A 20,139-nucleotide genomic window follows, 5' to 3' on the forward strand; every position below is an offset into this window, starting at 1 on the left:
CACCCATTGTTAACAGGTGCATAAACAATCGCCATTGACAAACATTGGCAGTGGAATGGGTCGTACTGTACAGCTCAGTGACTTTCAACGTGGCACTGTCATAGGATGCCACCTTTCCAAAAAGTCAGCACGCCAAATTTCAGCCCTGCTAGAGCTGCCCCAGTCAACTTTAAATGCTGTTATTTTGAAATGCAAGCCAGTTAAGTTCTTCTACATTGTTCTTGACAAAACCATTTCTATATGGACCTTGCTGTGTGCTTGGGTGCACTGTCCTGCTGAAACAGGAAAGGGCCTTCCCCAAACTGTTGGGGAAGCACAGAATGGTGTAGAATGTGATTGTATGCTGTAGCATTAAGATTTGCCTTCACTGGAACTAAGAGGTCTAACCCAAACCACAAAAAACAGCCCCAGACCATGGAGTGTCCAGATACTTTTGGTCATATAGTGTATAAATCTAACCTGTAAATACAGTGAGCTCCATAATGTTTGGGACAAAGACTCTTTTTAAAAAAAAATTTGCTGCTGTACTCCACAATTTTATCAAATAATTTGGTTGAAGTGCAGATGCTCAGCTTTTATTTGGGGTAATTTGGTTTCATCATGTAGAAATCACAGCACCTTTTATGCATAGCTCCCCATATATATATATATATCCAAAAGTATTTTAACAGTAGAGTGAAATTTGTTATTTTTGTTTTCCACTTAAATCACTTGGATTTAAGATCAAAACGCAAATATGCTTTTATTTCGTGGTATTTTCATGAGTATATGTTCTACCATTTTACAGAAACAGCTGTATTTGTGTCGAGTCCCCACATTTTCAGCTGTGCAAAAGTGAGTTGATGGATGACGGACAGGTGTTGCTCAGGTGTTTCCTTTTGCATGGATGGTCCACACGTGAAGAGCAGCTGAGTATCTAGTCGTGGTTTTAGCCTCTGTTTTCATCTGTGGAGACTGCGTGCGGATTCAGAGGCGTACTCAATCGTGAAGACCAGAGGACTAACAATGGCTGAAAAACAACTGATCTGTAAACCGAGGTCAGAAGAATCCATGGATAGAAGACAGGATAGCACAGCAACTGGGTATATCAAGTACAGCAGTTTGGAAAAACTTGAAAAAGAAAGAAACCACTGGTGGGCTGAGAAATGAACACTGTACCGGTCGCCAAAGAAGACAACTGCAGCTGATGTCAGAAATATCCTAAGAGCTGTGGAGAAAAAACACGAAAACCACTGTTTCTGTGAAAAAGGTAAAACATATACACATGCGAACACCATGAAATAAAAGCTGATTGTCTGTATCTTCGTCTCATGTTCATCTGTTGATCTCAAGTCCAAATGCCTTAAGTATACACTTGAGTGTTACACCCTGTATTTGGACAGCACTGTGTGTGTGTGTGTGTTTCGCTCTCTCTGGCACACGTGGGCCTTGATTACACACTCTGCACACGCCAATCGTTTCCGTTTCCGTTTATTTTTATACTTTTTTGTATATTTTTTAATAAGATTTTTTTTTAAGTAAAAGATGAGCATGGTGTGTGTCGTGAAAAGACGTTCACAATGGTATGTGCTATCTTCAGAAAATCCAACCAGGCTATTACATTGTTTTGTCAGTTACATTTTACATTGTAGAGTAAAAGTGTATATATGTATTTTACTTAATAAAGACATTTTTATCAATCTGCTCTAATAAAATATCACAAATTATGTAATTTGGGATGCTTTCACCATCCACTGAACTGCAATGCAAACCTCTGATCACTAGCATATGTCTGGGAGCAGATTTTAAAATGACCCCGTTTTCTGTTGCACGAGGAAGTGTGATGAAGAACAGGCCTGCATCCATCTGTGAAAGCTGAACTGAGCAGAGCTGAGCAGAACTGAGAGCTGAGCAGAACTGTGAGCTGAACTGAGAGCTGAGCTGAGAGCTGAACTGAGCAGAACTGAGAGCTGAGCTGTGAGCTGAGAGCTGAGCTGAGAGCTGAGCTGTGAGCAGAACTGAGAGCTGAACTGAGAGCTGACAGCTGAGCTGAGAGCTGAGCTGAGAGCTGAGCTGACAACTGAGCTGTGAGTTGAGCTGAGAGCTGAGCTGAGAGCTGAGCTGTGAGCTGAGAGCTGAGCTGAGAGCTGAGCTGAGAGCTGAGCTGTGAGCTGAGAGCTGAGCTGAGAGCTGAACTGAGAGCTGAGCTGTGAGCTGAGCTGAGAGCTGAGCTGTGAGCTGAGAGCTGAGCTGTGAGCTGAGCTGTGAGCTGAGAGCTGAACTGAGCAGAACTGAGAGCTGAGCTGTGAGCTGAGCTGAGAGCTGAACTGAGCAGAACTGAGAGCTGAGCTGTGAGATGAGCTGAGAGCTGAGCTGTGAGCTGAGCTGTGAGCTGAGCTGTCTCTGTGCCCAATCCCGCAGAACCCCGCGTGACGCCGCTAGGCTACTCCTGCCCGGCCCTCACTGGGCCCAGAACACAAGAGGGCCATTGTCAAAGCCTGGTATGACTCAGCCGGGCACCGAGCCAAGAAGCTTCTGGTGTAGGAGCAGACGCTTGATCACAAGAAGCCGCTTCATGACAACAGAAAATGCATTCAGAACCTAGTATGCCATTCCTAAAGGTTGCGTGTTTGAGCCGTCAAACTTTATTGTTGACACAGAGCTGTACATCTGCGCCCAGGTCATCACCGCGTCACATTTGTAATGTATTCAGTAATAATAATGTTTGTCTTTCCTAATTGGAAATTGCAATTTTGCCAGACATCTCCATTTTTGAACAACGGAAGAAGATAGATCTGCTTTCAGGCGGTGAAAAAGTTTAAATTTTCTCATTTGAGAAGCGGTGTTTGCACAAACGCACGTACACAAACTCACTTCACGTGCACATACACATACTAACATAAACTAGATGACCAAAAGTACGAGGTCAACCCTTGGTCTGGGGCTGTTTTTCATGGTTTGTTGCCAACTTCGTGGCAACAGTTTGGGCCTTTCCTGTTTCAGCGTGACAATGCCAAAGTGCACGCAGTGAGGTCGGTGTAGAAATGGTTTTGTCGAGATTGGCGCAAAAGAATTCGACTCACAGAGCCCTGACCCCATGCAGCACCTTTGGGATCAACTGGAATGCCAACTGTGAGCCAGGCCTTATCGCCCAATCAGTTCCCAACCTCACTAATGTTCTTCTGGCTGAATGGAAGCAAATCCCTGCAGCAATGCTCCAGCATCTGGCATAAAGCCTTCCCAGAAGAGTGGAGGTTGTTATAGCAGCAACGGGTGGACCCCACATTAATGTCCATAATTTTGGATGAGTTGTTGGATGTCAGGTGTCCACATACTTCACACACTTTTGGCCGTGTAGTGTACATACAGACACATTCACATACACGCCTCACACACACACACACACACACATCACAAACTCTGTCCTCTCTCTTTGACATTTTTGCCATGTGCCTTTTTATTTCATTTTTATTTCTTTTTCCATTTTTTTTAATTTCTTTTTCGCACAAGACATTAGGTACTGTTCACATACTAGTGTTGGAATAATTGACCACAAGCCAGCTACTTGTCAGTCCGAATAATAAGTTACGACAGTTTAAAGAGATACGTCTGTTGTTGATGTTTTCTGCATTATCCTTCAAAAGAGCAAAAATAAAATCATACTAAAATACAAAAACAAATATTTAAAAAAAAAATCAAATAAATAAATGTGATCAGGGAAAAGATACGTTAGTGAACAAGAAGGACAATCCCAAAACTTTGCTCTGCTCGTTAAATAAAGGCATAACTACTCCAGTCCCACAGCAGGAGCCCCACACAAGTCACTGAAAACATTAAAATTGCACAGTACAGTACAGATCTGCCACTTCAGAATTATTCCACTGACCAACAGAGAACCAAAAACTAGGAGCTTCAATTCAAAGGTGGCCTGGTCCAGGTAGGTGTGTGGTGGTGTGAGTGGGCAGGTGTGGGTGTGTGTATCTGTGCAGGAGGGAAGTGGATAAGGTGAGACAGGTTCTCACTCCGTCTTGTGTGTATCTGGATGAACTCTCACTGTGTCTTTTGCCTGGTCAGGTACAGTAGCTCCACGATACCCAATTAGGGAATCACGGTGGGCTTCCGAGGCTGGGGCTGCCTCTTCCTCAGTGATGACGACAGTTATTCACTGGCAAGATCCCACACTCTACACTCCTTCCTGTCCCGGCCAAAGAGTTCCGCTCTACCGATTGCACAGTTCTGGCGATAGCCACACTCTATGAATATTCATAAGCAGGTGAAATTTGGAATGTATTAGTGTTGCGAATGATTGCGGAAGATTGTAAACACAGCCGCACTGAGTAGACTCGTACGCGAGCTCACAGGCTCCGGACATCATCATGAGCCTTTCAGCTTCCACAATGCAGCGACACAGCGGAGTGAAGCATCTTGTCACTTCGGTACACTGTCTTGAGTGTCCGTTGACTGCTGTCACTATTGGTCTTTGGATGGGTCATGACCCTGAACCCACACCCTTACAGAGCCCCCTATCCTTCAAGAAGAGCGACCTGTGAGATGACACAGTAAATATGTGGAATCTAACGATGTAAACATAATTAGTTCATTTTAGACACACGCAAAAACCAAAGAGCAGAGGTCTTTCGAGCCAACCTTAAAATCCTTTTCCTAAAATAGCTTTTAGCTCACTTCATCTTTCATTACAACTGCCCTGTCCAGTTCTACCCACACATTTCTCAGACTATGCCGAGGCTAATGTTAGACTTTTAGCATAGAGAACGTCTAATCAGAACTCATAATCACGAGTAATAATGAAATCATCTGTACACTTTGCTAGGAAAACCATGAAATGAAAAAAACTAACTACAGATTGCATGTATAATATCGGTCCGACTGCGTTTCAGCTTTACTAAGTCAAAATAAGAGATGACAGCAGAGTCCATTCCACTTTTACCCTCCCTTCCACCAAACGTTTGAATCAGCACAACAGGAATAAATTAGAGCTTTAAGACACACCACACAGCTGGCAAGAGTGACGAGAAGAGGGGCAGCCAATGCCTGGGCTCCGTTTGGAGGGGAGGGGCTGAGGGACAAGTGCCTGGCCAATCAAACTGCACGTGACAGAGCACTTCCTGTCTTTCTGACCATTCAAATTACAACTCCCAGACAATATCTGGTCAACATACTAAAATTTACAGAGCCCATCTTGTCTTTCTGACCAATCAAACAGCACCTCATAGTCCAGTCTTTAACCAATAAACAAACTGAATCTTTACAGACACTTCTTGTCTCCGGTGCAGGAGGAGGGAGAGGTGTTGAGTAAGGATGTTGGCAGGACTTAGGATTCAGAGACCTGGGCTGTGTCTGAGTCAACACACTTGCCTACTATTGAGTATACAATAGTGTATACTCAATAGTAGGCAAGTGCGCTAATTCGTACATACCGCCCAGGGCTGGATCGGAGGAGACACGCCCACATTCAGGCAGCAGGATTCCACTGAACTATATTGCACAGGAACCATCTGTAGCTCAAGATTACTTGAATTTTGACGCATAGTTTTTTTTTTTTTTTTGTTTTTTTTTCCAGAGCGAAAGGATTTCCATCCAAGCTTTACCTGAAGGGGCGCCTTGCGCAGGGGCAATTAAAAACAGGGGAAGTGAAGAGGAATCTAAGGCCTGGACTCGCTCAGTGACCAGCGAATGGCAAGCCTTCAAAAATTGGCACCTTATTTTTTTGGGTCAAAGGCCTCATTGCAGTGTTAACTGGGGTGTAATTATTTGGTTCACCCTCCTACAGAACAGGCACCACATTTCGGCTAAATGCCACTGTCGTCACCTTCCAGAAACCACTCTCCAAAGGACAACGTACAATTTTACCATCCTTCAATTCCTGATCAGCAGTTAACTGTACCCTATCTCTCACTGTTCTACATATAAAACATGAGAAACCAAACAGTAAGTTTTTAGTAACCGGTGGCTGGTCAGTCTGACACAGGTGTAACACAGGACTCGAACCCGACGCCACGCTTATTCACCAGCTGAGACCTCAGTCTGCATTCTTTACAAAGATGAAAAACCCGATGAAAGACTTTTTTCCAACTTCCTCTTAAAGCACATGATCACCACATGACCTCGTCGCACCATAAACTCCTCCCTTTTCTCCCCTTTGAACTCCCTTCCTTCCATGGACAAAATCACTCCTCCCCTTGAAACCAACAGCCCGCCACCCTCACGCCTATCCCTCTCTCAACAATCTCTCCCTCCTCTTTCACCCTCTCTCCTCTTTTTCACCCTCTCCTCTCTTTCACCATCCCCTTTAAAGTGTCAGTTCAGAGTCTCAAAGCTACTTTCCGTTCTCCTCCAGGTAACTTCATAAGCCTGGCGAGTGAAGGACATGATCTCATCTGCACCCTCACATCCTGCTGCAGTACGAATACGCTACTTCCTGAAATTATAGCACAAAAGCAAAACACTCAAACTCACTCAAACAGAAGAAGCAGAGGGTTGTGGGAGAAGAGTTAGCCTGTGGGTGCTGAGGGGGAGGGGGAGGGGAAAGGGGGGTGAGGGAGAGGCCAGGGTGCAGTCTCGTAATCTATTTATATTTTAACTTTTTTTTACACCGTGTCCACTGGCCTAGAGTTTTGTTTTTAGAAAGGAAGCAGGGCACATGTTCAAATAACAGGGAGAAGAAGACGAGAGAGGGAGACAGAGAGAGAGAGCGGGAGAGAGTGGGAGATAGAGAGAGAGGGAGAGAAATCAGCAGGGTTGACATACACATGATCAACAGAAGCCGTGCTAAGAGAACACAGTGACGGGAGGATGATCCTGGCTTCTGATTGGCCCTCCATTTAGCCCCTCCCACTGCAGTACACTGTCATAGTACGCCTGTGACACTGAGTGTGTGCGATAGGCATGGTCATTAATGAGACGGTGCGCGTTTCCAACTCTAACACAGTTCCGAATTCTGCCGAATTAAACCTCTCACTTTCCTCATATAGCTGCTAACGTGGGTCACAGAGGGAATGTTGGTAGTTTCCTTGGTTGAACAGTTGCCTTAATATTTCTTTAACAGTTAATACATACTGAACTGAAATGAAGTACAGTTGGTGATTCAGAATTCAGGAGTGTGTGGTGTGTTTGTACGTGTGTGTGTGTGCGCACGTGCGTGTGTGTGTCTGTGTATGAGTGTGTGTAGGTCAGACTGTTTGTGCAGATTGCAATGCAAAGCTTCAAAGACACCGACAGAAAGCACTGAGCAGCAAAACAAAGATAGAACCACATGGAGATCAACGCAAACTGTTCCTGCACAAGTGTTGAAAATGTCACGACAGTACGTGCTCTTTGCGATAGTAGCGGGCAGAAATAACGTTTAGATTATGCTTTTAATAATGGAATGAAAAACCCTTCGGAAGTGTCAACCCTGCTTAGGCTGCTGGGTAATGAAGAGAGAGAGTGTGTGTGTGTGTGTGCGTGCGTGTGTGCGTGCGCACATGCGTGTTTGTGTTTGCGTGCACGCGTATGTGTACGTACATGTGTGTGAGCCTGTGTGAATGTGTGAGCGTTTGTGTGGGATGTGGGTAAGCATGGGCGTGTGGTGTGTGTGTGCGTGTGTGTGTGGGGAGTTGGAGGGAGGGGGAGATGTTGGGCAAGCATGATAATGTTTGCGGTAATATCAGCTTGTGACCAAATCCACGCCCTCTCTCCGTACATCCTGAACTCCGCCCCTCTCCCGATCCCGGTCGTGCCTGTCCCGCCCTTTCCCAGCAGCCCCGCCCCCTCTCTCAGAAGCCCCGCTCGCCTCACTGCTCCTCCTCTCCGAACACGTCGTTTTGTTTGCGCTTCATGTTCTCGAAGTCGAAGTCGCTGCCCGTCATGCGCTTGTAGATGTCCTTGATGTCGTTGCAGGTGGTCTCGAAGTGGGTGGTGGCATCGTACGCCCGGGAGGCGAAGATCTGCGCATCACAGACGGCCAACACCACGCGCGTCAATCAAAGCCCTTCACTACGTTTTACACAATTAACCTCACACCTTTCACTGTCTGTCTGAGAGATTGTGTGTGTGTGTGTGTGTGAGAGAGTGTGTCTGTCTGTGTGTGAGAATGTGTGTGGGTGAGTGTGAGAGAGAGAGTGTCTGTCTGTGTGTGTGTGTGTGTGTGTGTGTGTGTGAGTATGTGTGTCTGTCTGTGTGTGAGAACGTGTGTGTCTGTGTGTGTGTGTGAGAGTATGTGTGTCTGTGTGTGAAAATGTGTGTGAGAATGTGTGTGTGTGTGTGTGCGTGTGTATGTGCGAGTATGTGTCTGTGTGTGTGTGAGAATGTGTGTGTCTGTGTGTGTGTGTGAGTGTGTGTCTGTGTGTGAAAATGTGTGTGTCTGTGTGTGTGCGTGCGTGTGCGTGTGTGGGTGAGTGTGAGAGTCAGTGTGAGCAAGTATCTCTGTGTTTGAGAGTGTGTGTGTGAGAGAAAGTGAGTGTGTGCGTGTGTCTGTGTGCAGTATGTGTGTGTGTGTGTGTGTGTGTTTGTGCGTATGTGTGTGTGTGTTTGTGCGTATGTGTGTGTGTGTGTGCGCGTTACCTGGCTCTCTGTGCCATCATCAGTGGGCTCAAAAAGGTCACTGATGGCCACAAACCTGTAGAGGGAGACAGTTACGTCAGGTCACACTATTACAGCTCATCACCAGGGGGCAGGCCTGCATTGTCCCGAAAAGGAATTTTCTGCCAGGAGCATGGGACCATCAGCACACAGGCAGACAGACAGACAGACAGACCGACAGGCAGGCAGGCAGACAGACAGACAGACAGATAGGCAGGCAGGCGGACGAACGGGCAGACAGACAGGCAGGCAGACAGGCAGACAGGCAGGCAAGCCGACAGACAGACAGACAGGCAGACAGGCAGGCAGACAGACAGGCAGACAGACAGACCGGCAGGCAGGCAGGCAGACAGACAGACAGATAGGCAGGCAGGCGGACGAACGGGCAGACAGACAGGCAGACAGGCAGGCAAGCCGACAGACAGACAGACAGGCAGACAGGCAGGCAGACAGACAGACAGACAGGCAGACAGGCAGACAGGCAGGCAAGCCGACAGACAGACAGACAGGCAGACAGGCAGGCAGACAGACAGACAGACAGGCAGACAGACAGGCAGGCAGGCAGGCAGGCAGACGGACGGACGGACGGACGGATGAACAGACAGGCAGAAATGGGGGGGGGGGGGGACTGACTTCTGGTCGATGGGCTCCAGCAGCTCCAGCGCGGGCTCGATCTCGGCCTCCGGCTCGGCGGTCTCCACCGTGGTGCTGACGATGGCGATGTACTTCCCCTGCGCCGCCACGTTGTGCGCGTACGAGATCATGCACACGTAGATATCTGCGCGAGAGGGCGGAGCCTCGTCAGCTCGGCCAAACAACCCGCCAATCGGGCTCGACCTCGGAGGAGAGCACACGTACGATGTACGCGATATACGTGAGCATGATCAGGCATTCCGAAAATAAATAAACAGCCATAAGCATTGGATAACGAAAAATGAGGGCCGGGACAGTGATTTAGACAGCTATATAGTGATATAGACAGTCATATACAGATATAGACAGCAGTATAGTGATTTAGACAGTAGGGGTGTGCAGAGACGTCATTATCTGTATCTGTATCTGTTCAACCAACAAAATTATCTGTCTGTGTATCTGTATTCGGACAGAAGACTGGACGTGGGTGTGGTTTATACGAAAGTCCCGTTAAATTGGGCAAACATTGTATTTTCTAACCTAATATTCATTGGCAATGCAATTGTTGTGCCTTCAAAGCATCAAATTGATTTAATATTGGCATATAAATAATTATGAAATATATTTCCACATCCTCATGCTGTACTTTTCATCTCTCTCTTTATTTTTAACTAAACAAAGTTTTATGAACTGTCTGAACCTATGGTCATTCTAGCAGTACGCTCCAGGAAACAAGCTTTTTAACGATATATGATTCAACCAGGTCAGTTTTAAAACCGCAGAGGCATTTAATCATAAAAGATACTATCATAAGCTCATTTTATGAAAAAAACCAGGACTGGAATTTTTAAAAAACTGGACTGGATTTTTAAAAAACCTGGAGTGGAATTATAAAAAAAACTGGACTGGATTTTTTTTTTAAAACCAGGACTGGAATTTAAAAAAAACTGGACTGGATTTTAAAAAAACCTGGACTGGAATTAAAAAAAAACTGGACTGGATTTTTTTTTAAAAAACCAGGACTGGAATTTTTAAAAAACTGGACTGGATTTTTTTTAAAAACCAGGACTGGAATTTAAAAAAAAACTGGACTGGAAGAAAAAAAAAACTGGACTGGATTAAAAAAAAACCTGGACTGGAATTTAAAAAAAAAACTGGACTGAATTTTTTTTAAAAAACCTGGACTGGAATTTAAAAAAAAAACTGGACTGGATTTTTTTTTAAAAACCTGGACTGGAATTTAAAAAAAAAACTGGACTGGAAGAAGAAAAAAAAACCAAGACTGGAATTTAAAAAAAACTGGACTGGATTTTTTTTTTTTAAACCAGGACTGGAATTTAAAAAAAAACTGGACTGGAAGGAAAAAAAAAACCTGGACTGGAATTTAAAAAAAACTGGACTGGATGAAAAAAAACCTGGACTGGATGAAAAAAATACGGAGCCCCCTAAGGCTCATTGTGGGGATCTTTTTTTTTTTTAGCTACTTTTGTGTTCCCTCGCAATGCTTTTTCATTACCTTGCAACGTTTGACATTCACAACAGTTACACGCAGGCTACCTTTCCGTGCAACTCTGGTAATTCATCTTGCCCTGGCTCTACATTTTGGATGGTGCAGTGGCATGCGCCCTTTTGTAATCTCTAATGTTGATAAAAACGGAATGTCATCGCTTGCAGTGATTTGTTAACGTCTTTTTTGTTAACGAGGTTATGTAAGAAATAAACACGACGGGCTGTCCCGTTATTGGAAATGAATACTTGATTCTGATTGGTCCAAGGGTGGGCATTATTTCTCAGTAAAGGGACACCTCGGCCTTTTAACAGTTCTAAAATCAATGCGCTACAAAATCCAGCATTCTAAAGCAGTTTAAACAGCAACATTATTCTTTCGCTATTGAACTGTTGTTACATCCCCTCCCCTTTTCAATATCCAATATCACTATTGATGGCAACGTTGAATCACATTTCTAGTTAATGGTGCTAGCTTTATTTACGCATCCCACACATCGGAATCATCCCTTATTTTGACAATAGAATAGGCATTGATTTAACTCATGGCTACGGGACGCATTTTCATCCGTATTTTTGTGAACGATTGCATTTATAGTAATCACTGTTTTGAAGACAATTCAATACTCAGCTAGCTAGACAGCAAGCATGCCTTGAGACCTTTCTGACCTAAAACCAAAAATTTTAATATAGGATAGGTAACAAGTGAGGCTGAAGCTGTTGTAGCGAAACAATGATCTATCAGGAAGCTGCTCAGGCAGTTCAAAGCTCAATGAAACTTTATTGAGAAACAAAATAGGAAGTAAGACAATCCTCAGATTCAGACTTCGCCATAGCAAACAGCAGAGAAGCCCCCCTGTAGCCTACAGCACCACAGGTTCGCTCAGGGTAACACATAGCTATTTATATTTATTCCAACACCTAGTTTTTTTAAACTAAACTAAAAGCAACAAACACAATTCAGCTAGCACAAGAACACATATTTACACACGATAAATTCACTTTTTACACGTATTTACAATTTACAGTCCCACACAAACTATTTACAAAAGTCAGCGCGCCGTACATTCTGGGAGCTGCCGGTGCAGCCTGCCAGAACAGCCCCCGGACGTCACACTATCATAAAGCTAGCTGGCATTCAAAACCTGTTTCAGAGGGTTTTCCAATAACGGGACAGCCGGTTGTGGTTTATTCTTTACGTGTACGACAAGGGTGGTGATGTGCTTAACCATGCCGCAAAGCACATTATTTTACAATAACGGGACAGCCCGGAGAGGTTTATTCCACTTATACGGGTTACCAACAATGATTATAGCTATATGGTTACTTTTATATGTATTGATTTTTATAGATTCAATCAGCTGAAAGTGAAATATTCTCCTGTGGGCATTTGGGCATATTATTTTACCGTTGTCAAGCAAAACTCAGTTGGTAGTTCTATTTGGACCGTTGTTATGCAAAAACTCTGGTTGGTAGTTCTATTTGCACCGTTGTTAAGCAAAAACCTCTGATAGTTAATTCTATGAAAACAATGATTCTATCAAGAAAAAATAGTTCCTTTTTGTTTTACACCATACAATTAGTTTATACCATGTACCATTCATTTTTTGTCATTACATTATTTAATAAAACTGCATGAAACCATAAGTCAATCAAATTCATCTCCCTAGCACTGTCTTGCTTTTTAAATGGTGTGGTCACGCAGTGTAGATATAACGTCTTACTAAGACCCTCTGAAACGGGTTTTGAATGCCAGCTTGCTTTATGATAGGTTCACCGTCACGAGGCAGCTGCTGAAGTTCCAGATACTCCCTCTCTGCCAGTGTAACGTTAGGTAGAGGCTATGAGAACTCGACATGGAGCTGACTTTTTTCCCCCAAATCCGAATAATAAGGAGCAACTTCAGCTTTCACTGATCCCAGGCTACATTAGTACTGCCCTCTGGTGACTAATCCCTACCTCAGTACAGCTCTCGCTGAATCCAGGCTACATTAGTACTGCCTGCTGCTGACTAATCCCTACCTCAGTACAGCTCTCACTGATCCCAGGCTAAATTAGTACTGCCCGCTGCTGACTAATCCCTACCTCAGTACAGCTCTCACTTATCCCAGGCTACATTAGTACTGCCCTCTGGTGACTAATCCCTACCTCAGTACAGCTCTCACTTATCCCAGGCTACATTAGTACGGCCCTCTGGTGACTAATCCCTACCTCAGTACAGCTCTCACTGATCCCAGGCTACATTAGTACGGCCCTCTGGTGACTAATCCCTACCTCAGTACAGCTCTCACTTATCCCAGGCTACATTAGTACGGCCCTCTGGTGACTAATCCCTACCTCAGTACAGCTCTCACTGATCCCAGGCTACATTAGTACGGCCCTCTGGTGACTAATCCCTACCTCAGTACAGCTCTCACTTATCCCAGGCTACATTAGTACGGCCCTCTGGTGACTAATCCCTACCTCAGTACAGCTCTCACTGATCCCAGGCTACATTAGTACTGCCCTCTGGTGACTAATCCCTACCTCGGTACCACACTGACTGAAGCAGGACGCACCTGACTTGCGGTTGACCTGGTTCTGGGGGATGATGATCTGGCAGGAGTTGGCATCATTGGTGTTCTTGATGGGGTGGCTGAGGATGCAGATGACCCGGATCACTTGACCCGCCTTCCTGACCCGGTCCTGGATGTAGCTCGGGTCACAGATGAGCTGCTTACAGCGAGCCACCTACCACGAGGACAACTGTGAGTGAGATGGCCTTAACAAGAACCTTAGCGACCACATTAACGAGAACCTTCATGAGCACACAAACGAAAACCTTAGGGAGCACATTAATGAGAACCTTAACGAGCACGTTAACAAGAGCCTTAACGAGCACGTTAACGAGAACCTTAATGAGCACATTAACAAGAAGCTTAATGAGCACGTTAATGAGAACCTTAACGAGCACGTTAACGAGAACCTTAAGGAGCACATTAACAATAACCTTAACGAGCACGTTAACAAGAGCCTTAACGAGTACATTAAGGAGAACCTTAACAAGCACATTCATGAGAACCATAACGAGAACCTTAACAAGCACATTAATGAGAACCATAACTAGAACCTTAACAAGCACATTAACTAGAGCCTTTACCAGTACATTAACGAGAAACTTAAAAAGTGTTGTAAAGAGAACTCACAACAAACACTGTAACAAACACAAGTAACAGGGAAACAGAAAGAGAGCGCTTCCCCTGATTTGTGTGTTTTTACCTCCCCCTCAGATTTCACTCCGACCACATGACCATCCTCCATCACAATCTCCTCCACGGGCTTGTTCAGCATGTAAGTCCCTCCGTATATAGCACTTAACCTGAGAGAGAGGGAGGAAAATAGAAACACAAAATGTATTCAGAATTGTTCAGCTTGGTACAATGTAAAAAGGCAGATGCATGCATTCAAACAAAACAGATATACAAAGCTAGAGTGAGGCCAGCAACATCAGCATGCTCTACAGCGCCACCCTGAGGCTGTGTGTATGAGCGTGAGCGTGCGGACCTGGCAAACCCCTGGGGGAGCTCTCCCAGGCCGTACAGGGGGTACAGGTACGGACTCTTCCCATAGCGAGCCAGGGACTCGCTGTACAGCTTAATCCGGTTAATCGTCTCCAAGCACGGCTGGTCCAGGTAACTGAGCAGAGGGAAAAGGCAGAAACAAGGCATTACCCTTAACTTCTGTTAAAGATATTATGTTTAACTTTTATATTTAACTTTAGCTAAAGATGTTATATTTAACTTTTGTTGTTGTTCTTATTCTCATCATTCACTCCAATGTAATATCGAAACATTTCCCTCCTACTGGTATAGTGCTGCTGTTTCCTGCTTTAGAAACACTTCTGCATAAACGGCAGGCAAACAAATCGAAACAGCAAGAGAAAAAGTGGGGGGAAGGAGAGAGAGACAGACAAAAAGGGGAAAAGAGAGATGGAGAGAAAAAGAGGGAAGCTTTGCTTCAATGCAGAAAATGTGAATAAATGCCTCTTTGATTCAAAGTGCAAAAAAAGGGAATATGTGAACATGTCTTTGTTTTGATTTCATCCAGATGCAAAATAACACATTTTCTGAAATCATTACTGTTTCTCATTAAGAGGTAACACTGAACAAAAAAAAACATTAAAGACAAAGTGGAAATGGCATGGGGGGTGAAAGACACAACTGGATTTTTTTAAAATCTAGATTTAATTTTGTGTTTATTCGTCCTACAATAATGTAAATGTTTTTAGATCAGGTATTTAAGCTTGGGTCTTCCTCAGGTCAATGATCTGAGGAACAGAAGAACTATGCCTGCACTTACTCATCTGTCCTGTAGAGGGCCAGGGCATGACCGGTGAAGTCGATGACATCCTGGCCCAGGTCAAACTTCTTGTACACATCCCTCATGGTGGTGAGTTTGGGGTCCACGCCCTCAAACGTCTTCGGGTCGTTCTCGTCAAAGTTGGCCACAAACACCAGGAACTTCCTGAATCTCCTCTTCTCAAACATCCCCATGAGATCTAAAATGGCAGTGCAGGAATCAGGGGAACGACTCTTCGCCACCATTTTGAGGGTTTTCTCCCCACTGGGAGTTTTTACCTCACGTTCTTGCTACTTGAAAGGTTCAGGCGCCTGGTGTTTGCTCTTTATTCTCTGTCTTCTTGCCTTGCTAATCTCTAAAGTGTCTTTGTGACAGTTCTCCGTACAGAAGCTACTATACAAAAAAAAACCCAAATTGAATTGAAAGTAACATAAACATGAACTCCTTTCTCCAACAGTGATAAAATAAACAACCGCTGGAAGCAGGAGCTCCCAGTGCGTGGTCACTGTAACTGACTCTTGGAATTGTCTCAGTTTATTTGAAGGCGTGGTGGTAAATGTGGATAGGCCTGTTTGGTTGAAACAACAGCAACACAGCTCTCCTCTACGGCTCCACCCACATGCAATGACCACAGGCAAACAGGACCAGAGTGCACCGCCCGGGGCATGACAGTTTAGTAACTCTATCGCAGTCGTCATCTTGTCTGCTCGGGGCACTCTTTCTGAAGAGGGCCCCTCTCTCTTTCTGGCCCTCCATTTTTACCCCTGCACATAAAACACAGCCTTACTGGTCTCCTGACAGGCAGAGAAACGTAACGGAGGTATGGCACAACCTACATCCTTTCAGTACACTCTTCAGAAGCTTGTACGGCACTTGTGAGACGCTCCCTTACTTGAGGCAAGCGCTTCGGTCTCCGTGGAGGGGACTTTGTAAATCTTCCCTCCCTTGTACACAAAGCTGCCCTCCACCACCTTGAAGTCCAGGTACCGGGTCACCTCTGTGTACAGCAGCATCTTCACCAGCTGGCCTGGAGAACACACATGATACGCTCCTCATTACAACCACACCCACACAGAATCAGCTATCACCAACCACACCCACACAGAATCAGCTATCACCAACCACACCCACACAGAATCAGCTATCACCAACCAGATCCACACAGAATCAGCTATCACCAACCACACCCACACAGAATCAGCTATCACCAACCACACTCGCACAGAATCAGCTATCACCAACCACACCCACACAGAATCAGCTATCACCAACCACACCCACACAGAATCAGCTATCACCAACCAGATCCACACAGAATCAGCTATCACCAACCACACCCACACAGAACCAGCATCACCAAGAGGTGTACATACATGTAAACACACACAAATACATATATGAAAACACACAAATACAATGTGTGTCACAAATTGGACACACAAGCTCCCACATAGATACATACATACATGCACACACACACACACACACGCACACACACACAACAATGGGAAACAATGAGAGACAGAGAGTGCTAACCGTTGGCCATGAGAAATTTGGGAATGAGGTCGACATTCCAGTCCCTCCCTCGGCCCATGGATTCTGGGGGGGTGTCAGGAAGGCCAAAGCGCTTGTAGAGCTGAGACAGGAAACACAACCGGAGGTCATGTGACACAGCACCTCACATGACAACCGTTCGAACACGGCCGCCTCAGCGGAACAATAGCACAGAGTGAAGAAGAGTGACAAAGAGAAAGCAGAGAGCAGCTGGAAGAGCCAAAAGGAGGAGAAAGAGAAAGAGAGGAGTGCAGGAAGGAACATCATTTCAGAGAGAGAGAGAGAGAGCTACAGGTTGGAAAGCCAATGAACTGACCTTCACGTCACCAAACATCCTGAGCCAGCTTTACACAATCAACAAACCCTGGTGAGTTACACCAGGATCTGACATTAGCAGATGATTACTGAATTACATCTCATGATGACGCATTACTGTACCGCATTTTACAATCACATAATTTCCTCCTAAAAAAGGGTTTTAAATGAAATACAACAACCTCTTTGTCATAATAAAAAAAGCTTCAGATATAACTCTTGCCAAATGAAAAAGAATTGAATAGAGTTTATGTTTACCAGGAGGAACTTCTAGATATTGAGTATTGCACAAAACATCAGTGACTGTATGAATCAGTGACTTTAGGACACCATGAAGTCAAAAGAAGTTGATTGCTGATAGGTGATTTTATGGTGGAAAAAAATTAAAAGGGGATTTCAGAGGATTTAACCCTTGTGATGTCTTCATATTATGCATGCACCCTATGTCCACATGGTCAAAAATGACCCATCCTGTGTCATTATGAGATTTGCATCCTCTGCCTCCTTACCTCCTCCAGTGGAGTGATAGAGGAACTTTCACCACCGTAATACGGGTTCCGGTCCATGTGAAGCACTTTTTTCCCGTTGACAGACATGATCCCGGACAGAATGCATTCCTACAGACACACAGACAGTCCAACTCACGGAAGGCACAGTTACATTTACACTTTAAACACTGCGCAGCAAATGAAACCTTCTCGATGTAATGCCCATAAAATTAGTTCAGGTTATTATACAGCACAAAGTCATTATACAAATAAATACATGCGCGCATATTCTTATGATGCAAAGACGACCACATGCTGCGCGTGTACCAATGTTAGTTTATTCACGCAGAGAAGAAAGATGAAATACAGACACACAATGGCAGGAGCCGGAGTGAATGTTAATCTCCATAGAACATAATCAACGTCAGCATCAATGTCTTCCGCACTTACTCGTTACACCTGCACTAGAAAAGGTGTTAAATACGCGTGGCTTCATTAGCACTGTACCCGGCTTTCCGTGTTAACACCCTCTGCAGTTCCGCTTGCTTAACACGTTCAAATGGTATAGCGTGTGCACCTGGGAGTTTACAATCAGCGAAATTTACAATCAGACATTCTCATCGTTTAGTCTTATTGGAAATAAATACTAACTTGCCGTCGCAAAGGAAGACATAAAATGAAAAACACATCATTGCATCCCGAATAGTGTTATTCAACAATGTTACACTGTTACCGTTTATATGTAAAGTGACCGGGGAATTACAGAACTGAAACTCCCTCGATTGCAATTTAAGTGTCAGCCGTCGCTTTTGGGCAATAACACGCATTGCATTTCGTCCAACAATATGTTCCTTTTTTTTACACATCACTGATTTCTCCCCTCCCTCCGCACTCAGTTCTCCTTTATCCCGTCTGCGCAGAATCATTCATCCTCGCAGCCTCTACCACTGCTCCGAAGTGCAGGGCACGCTGGGATATCCCGGTCTTCCAAAACCCCACCCAATGCACACACGGTTTGCAGCAGCTAGTAAAAATGGCACGCGCTATTATGCACCGACTCGCAGTGACCGGTACTCGGGAACACATAGAGAAACGAATAGATTCAAGCCGTTATTTCAATATGTGTGGCAAATACAGAAAAAAATACAAATATATAATTTCTTCTCTACTTACTTATATGTACTTCGGAAGAAAGACATGTTCGCTAAAATCGTAGAATCAATAAAACTGATATTAAATCGGATTCTCGTAGTTACATTATATGATACTCAACGATTGCTGTCCAATATGGTCTTGATTTTACAATATTAAGAGGCCTCAGGACGTCTGTGACGTCACATGGATGCTGTATTGTAGTGTTATGTAACACAAGCATTGTGTGATGTGTTGTGTAAATGTGTGTATGCTGGTCTTACTAATTAGTTGTGATATTATTATTATTATTAGTATTAATAGTAGTAGTAGTAGTAGTATTAGGCTATTGTTATGATCATTTTGCTATTATTGTTTTAGATGATAACAGCAGTCAACAACAAAAACAACAATAATAATAATAATCTGTAAATAATAACAGTCTGCGAATTACGTAGCCTACGTATTTGACATGCTGAAATAATTTGCTTTAGGCTACTATTTTGACGCGACTGAAACCCTGGTAAATTACCTGTAGCCTACACCAGGAAAATTTCGTATGTAACCATCGGTTAACGCCAGTGTAATCTTAATAGCCTATACTGATCTGCACATGATTATATGATTTTGGCCCGTAGACATGGGAATATCGTGAAAAAGAGTGATATTCTACAGAGAATCTCTGTGCCTTTTTCTGCCTCAAGACAGACGCACAACAGGGCGTGTTAACTGGAGACCCTCGGCGGAACATTATACAGGGGCGACCAGAAACGCTCTCGCGATCAATAATTCAAAACGTTTTTTTTCCTCTCCGTCGACCTCGGGCCTGTCTCAACCGAATACGCTGTACCCACTAGGCCTAGGTCCATGACTAGTGCATTTGAATGCCACATATTAACCGAGGGAACGAGTCATAATCTTTCAAAAGGGACACCTTTGCCACAATGACGCTTAGGATAAATATGCTTCTTGAAATATAATCCACCCTGTGTATACAAATCGATGGCATAAGTACGCATGCGGGCCCTTCTTAAAGGCATTGTTAGCATTTGGTTGGCTAAAGTATCTTGTAGCTTGAATGCTGCATTATCATGCAATGTAGGCTACTATTGCAAATTCCTGTATTGAAAGTGCCAGTGATGCCGGATGACAGTGAAACAGACAACGCGACTCTGTCACCCTGTAATTCTTTCTGGAACCGCCTTTTAAAATGGTCTTTCTTTTCACCTTTTTAGAGACCGACATGGATCCTATAATGATCCGGGGAAACATCCCAAAACATTTGCATTATTGCAGATCCCATCCAGATACTCACTGTGAGTCCGGTGCCTAGTACGATCACATCGTATTCCTCATCCATGTCGTATCACCGCTGCTCCGGTCCTGCAACTGCCTTTTGAAATGCACGCAAATGTACCAGAATAGAAACGAATACGTAAATGCACTAATTTCACCAGATGATCACTTGCGCTTGATTGTGGTAAACGAAATGTCGCTAAATTTTACTTATACAATCGTGTATTCAAAACGATTCCAGGAGTGAGTATTGCACCCGGCGAGAACGACCAAAGATGGCCCTGTCCGTGGAACTCTTCCTCCCATCCCGGATACGTCC

General features: G+C 44.4%; 1 protein-coding gene across 1 annotated transcript; it reads right to left on the bottom strand.

The window, feature by feature from the left end:
* Positions 1 to 3,411: 3,411 nt before the first annotated feature.
* Positions 3,412 to 20,139, bottom strand: gdi1 (GDP dissociation inhibitor 1). The gene is made up of 11 exons (XM_035382651.1): positions 19,840 to 20,139; positions 17,415 to 17,522; positions 16,573 to 16,672; positions 15,929 to 16,063; positions 15,037 to 15,235; positions 14,242 to 14,373; positions 13,957 to 14,056; positions 13,257 to 13,428; positions 9,193 to 9,337; positions 8,542 to 8,596; positions 3,412 to 7,925 (listed from the first exon to the last, which is right to left on the bottom strand). Exons 1-11 carry the CDS (start codon positions 19,882 to 19,884, stop codon positions 7,773 to 7,775), a joined length of 1,344 nt encoding a protein of 447 aa, XP_035238542.1. The 5' UTR covers positions 19,885 to 20,139; the 3' UTR covers positions 3,412 to 7,772.

This window comes from Anguilla anguilla, chromosome 11, assembly GCF_013347855.1.
Source record: "Anguilla anguilla isolate fAngAng1 chromosome 11, fAngAng1.pri, whole genome shotgun sequence".
Taxonomy (NCBI): domain Eukaryota; kingdom Metazoa; phylum Chordata; class Actinopteri; order Anguilliformes; family Anguillidae; genus Anguilla; species Anguilla anguilla.

Bases quoted from the DNA above. Each gene is read 5' to 3' on its own strand.
- gdi1 (XM_035382651.1), bottom strand. From the start codon at position 19,884: ATGGATGAGGAATACGATGTGATCGTACTAGGCACCGGACTCACA. The intron at 15,236-15,928 runs GTAAGGGAGCGT...CTGCCATTTTAG, and splicing joins GACCGAAGCGCTTGCCTCAA to ATCTCATGGGGATGTTTGAG. The intron at 14,057-14,241 runs GTCCGCACGCTC...CCTCTCTCTCAG, and splicing joins CTCCCCCAGGGGTTTGCCAG to GTTAAGTGCTATATACGGAG.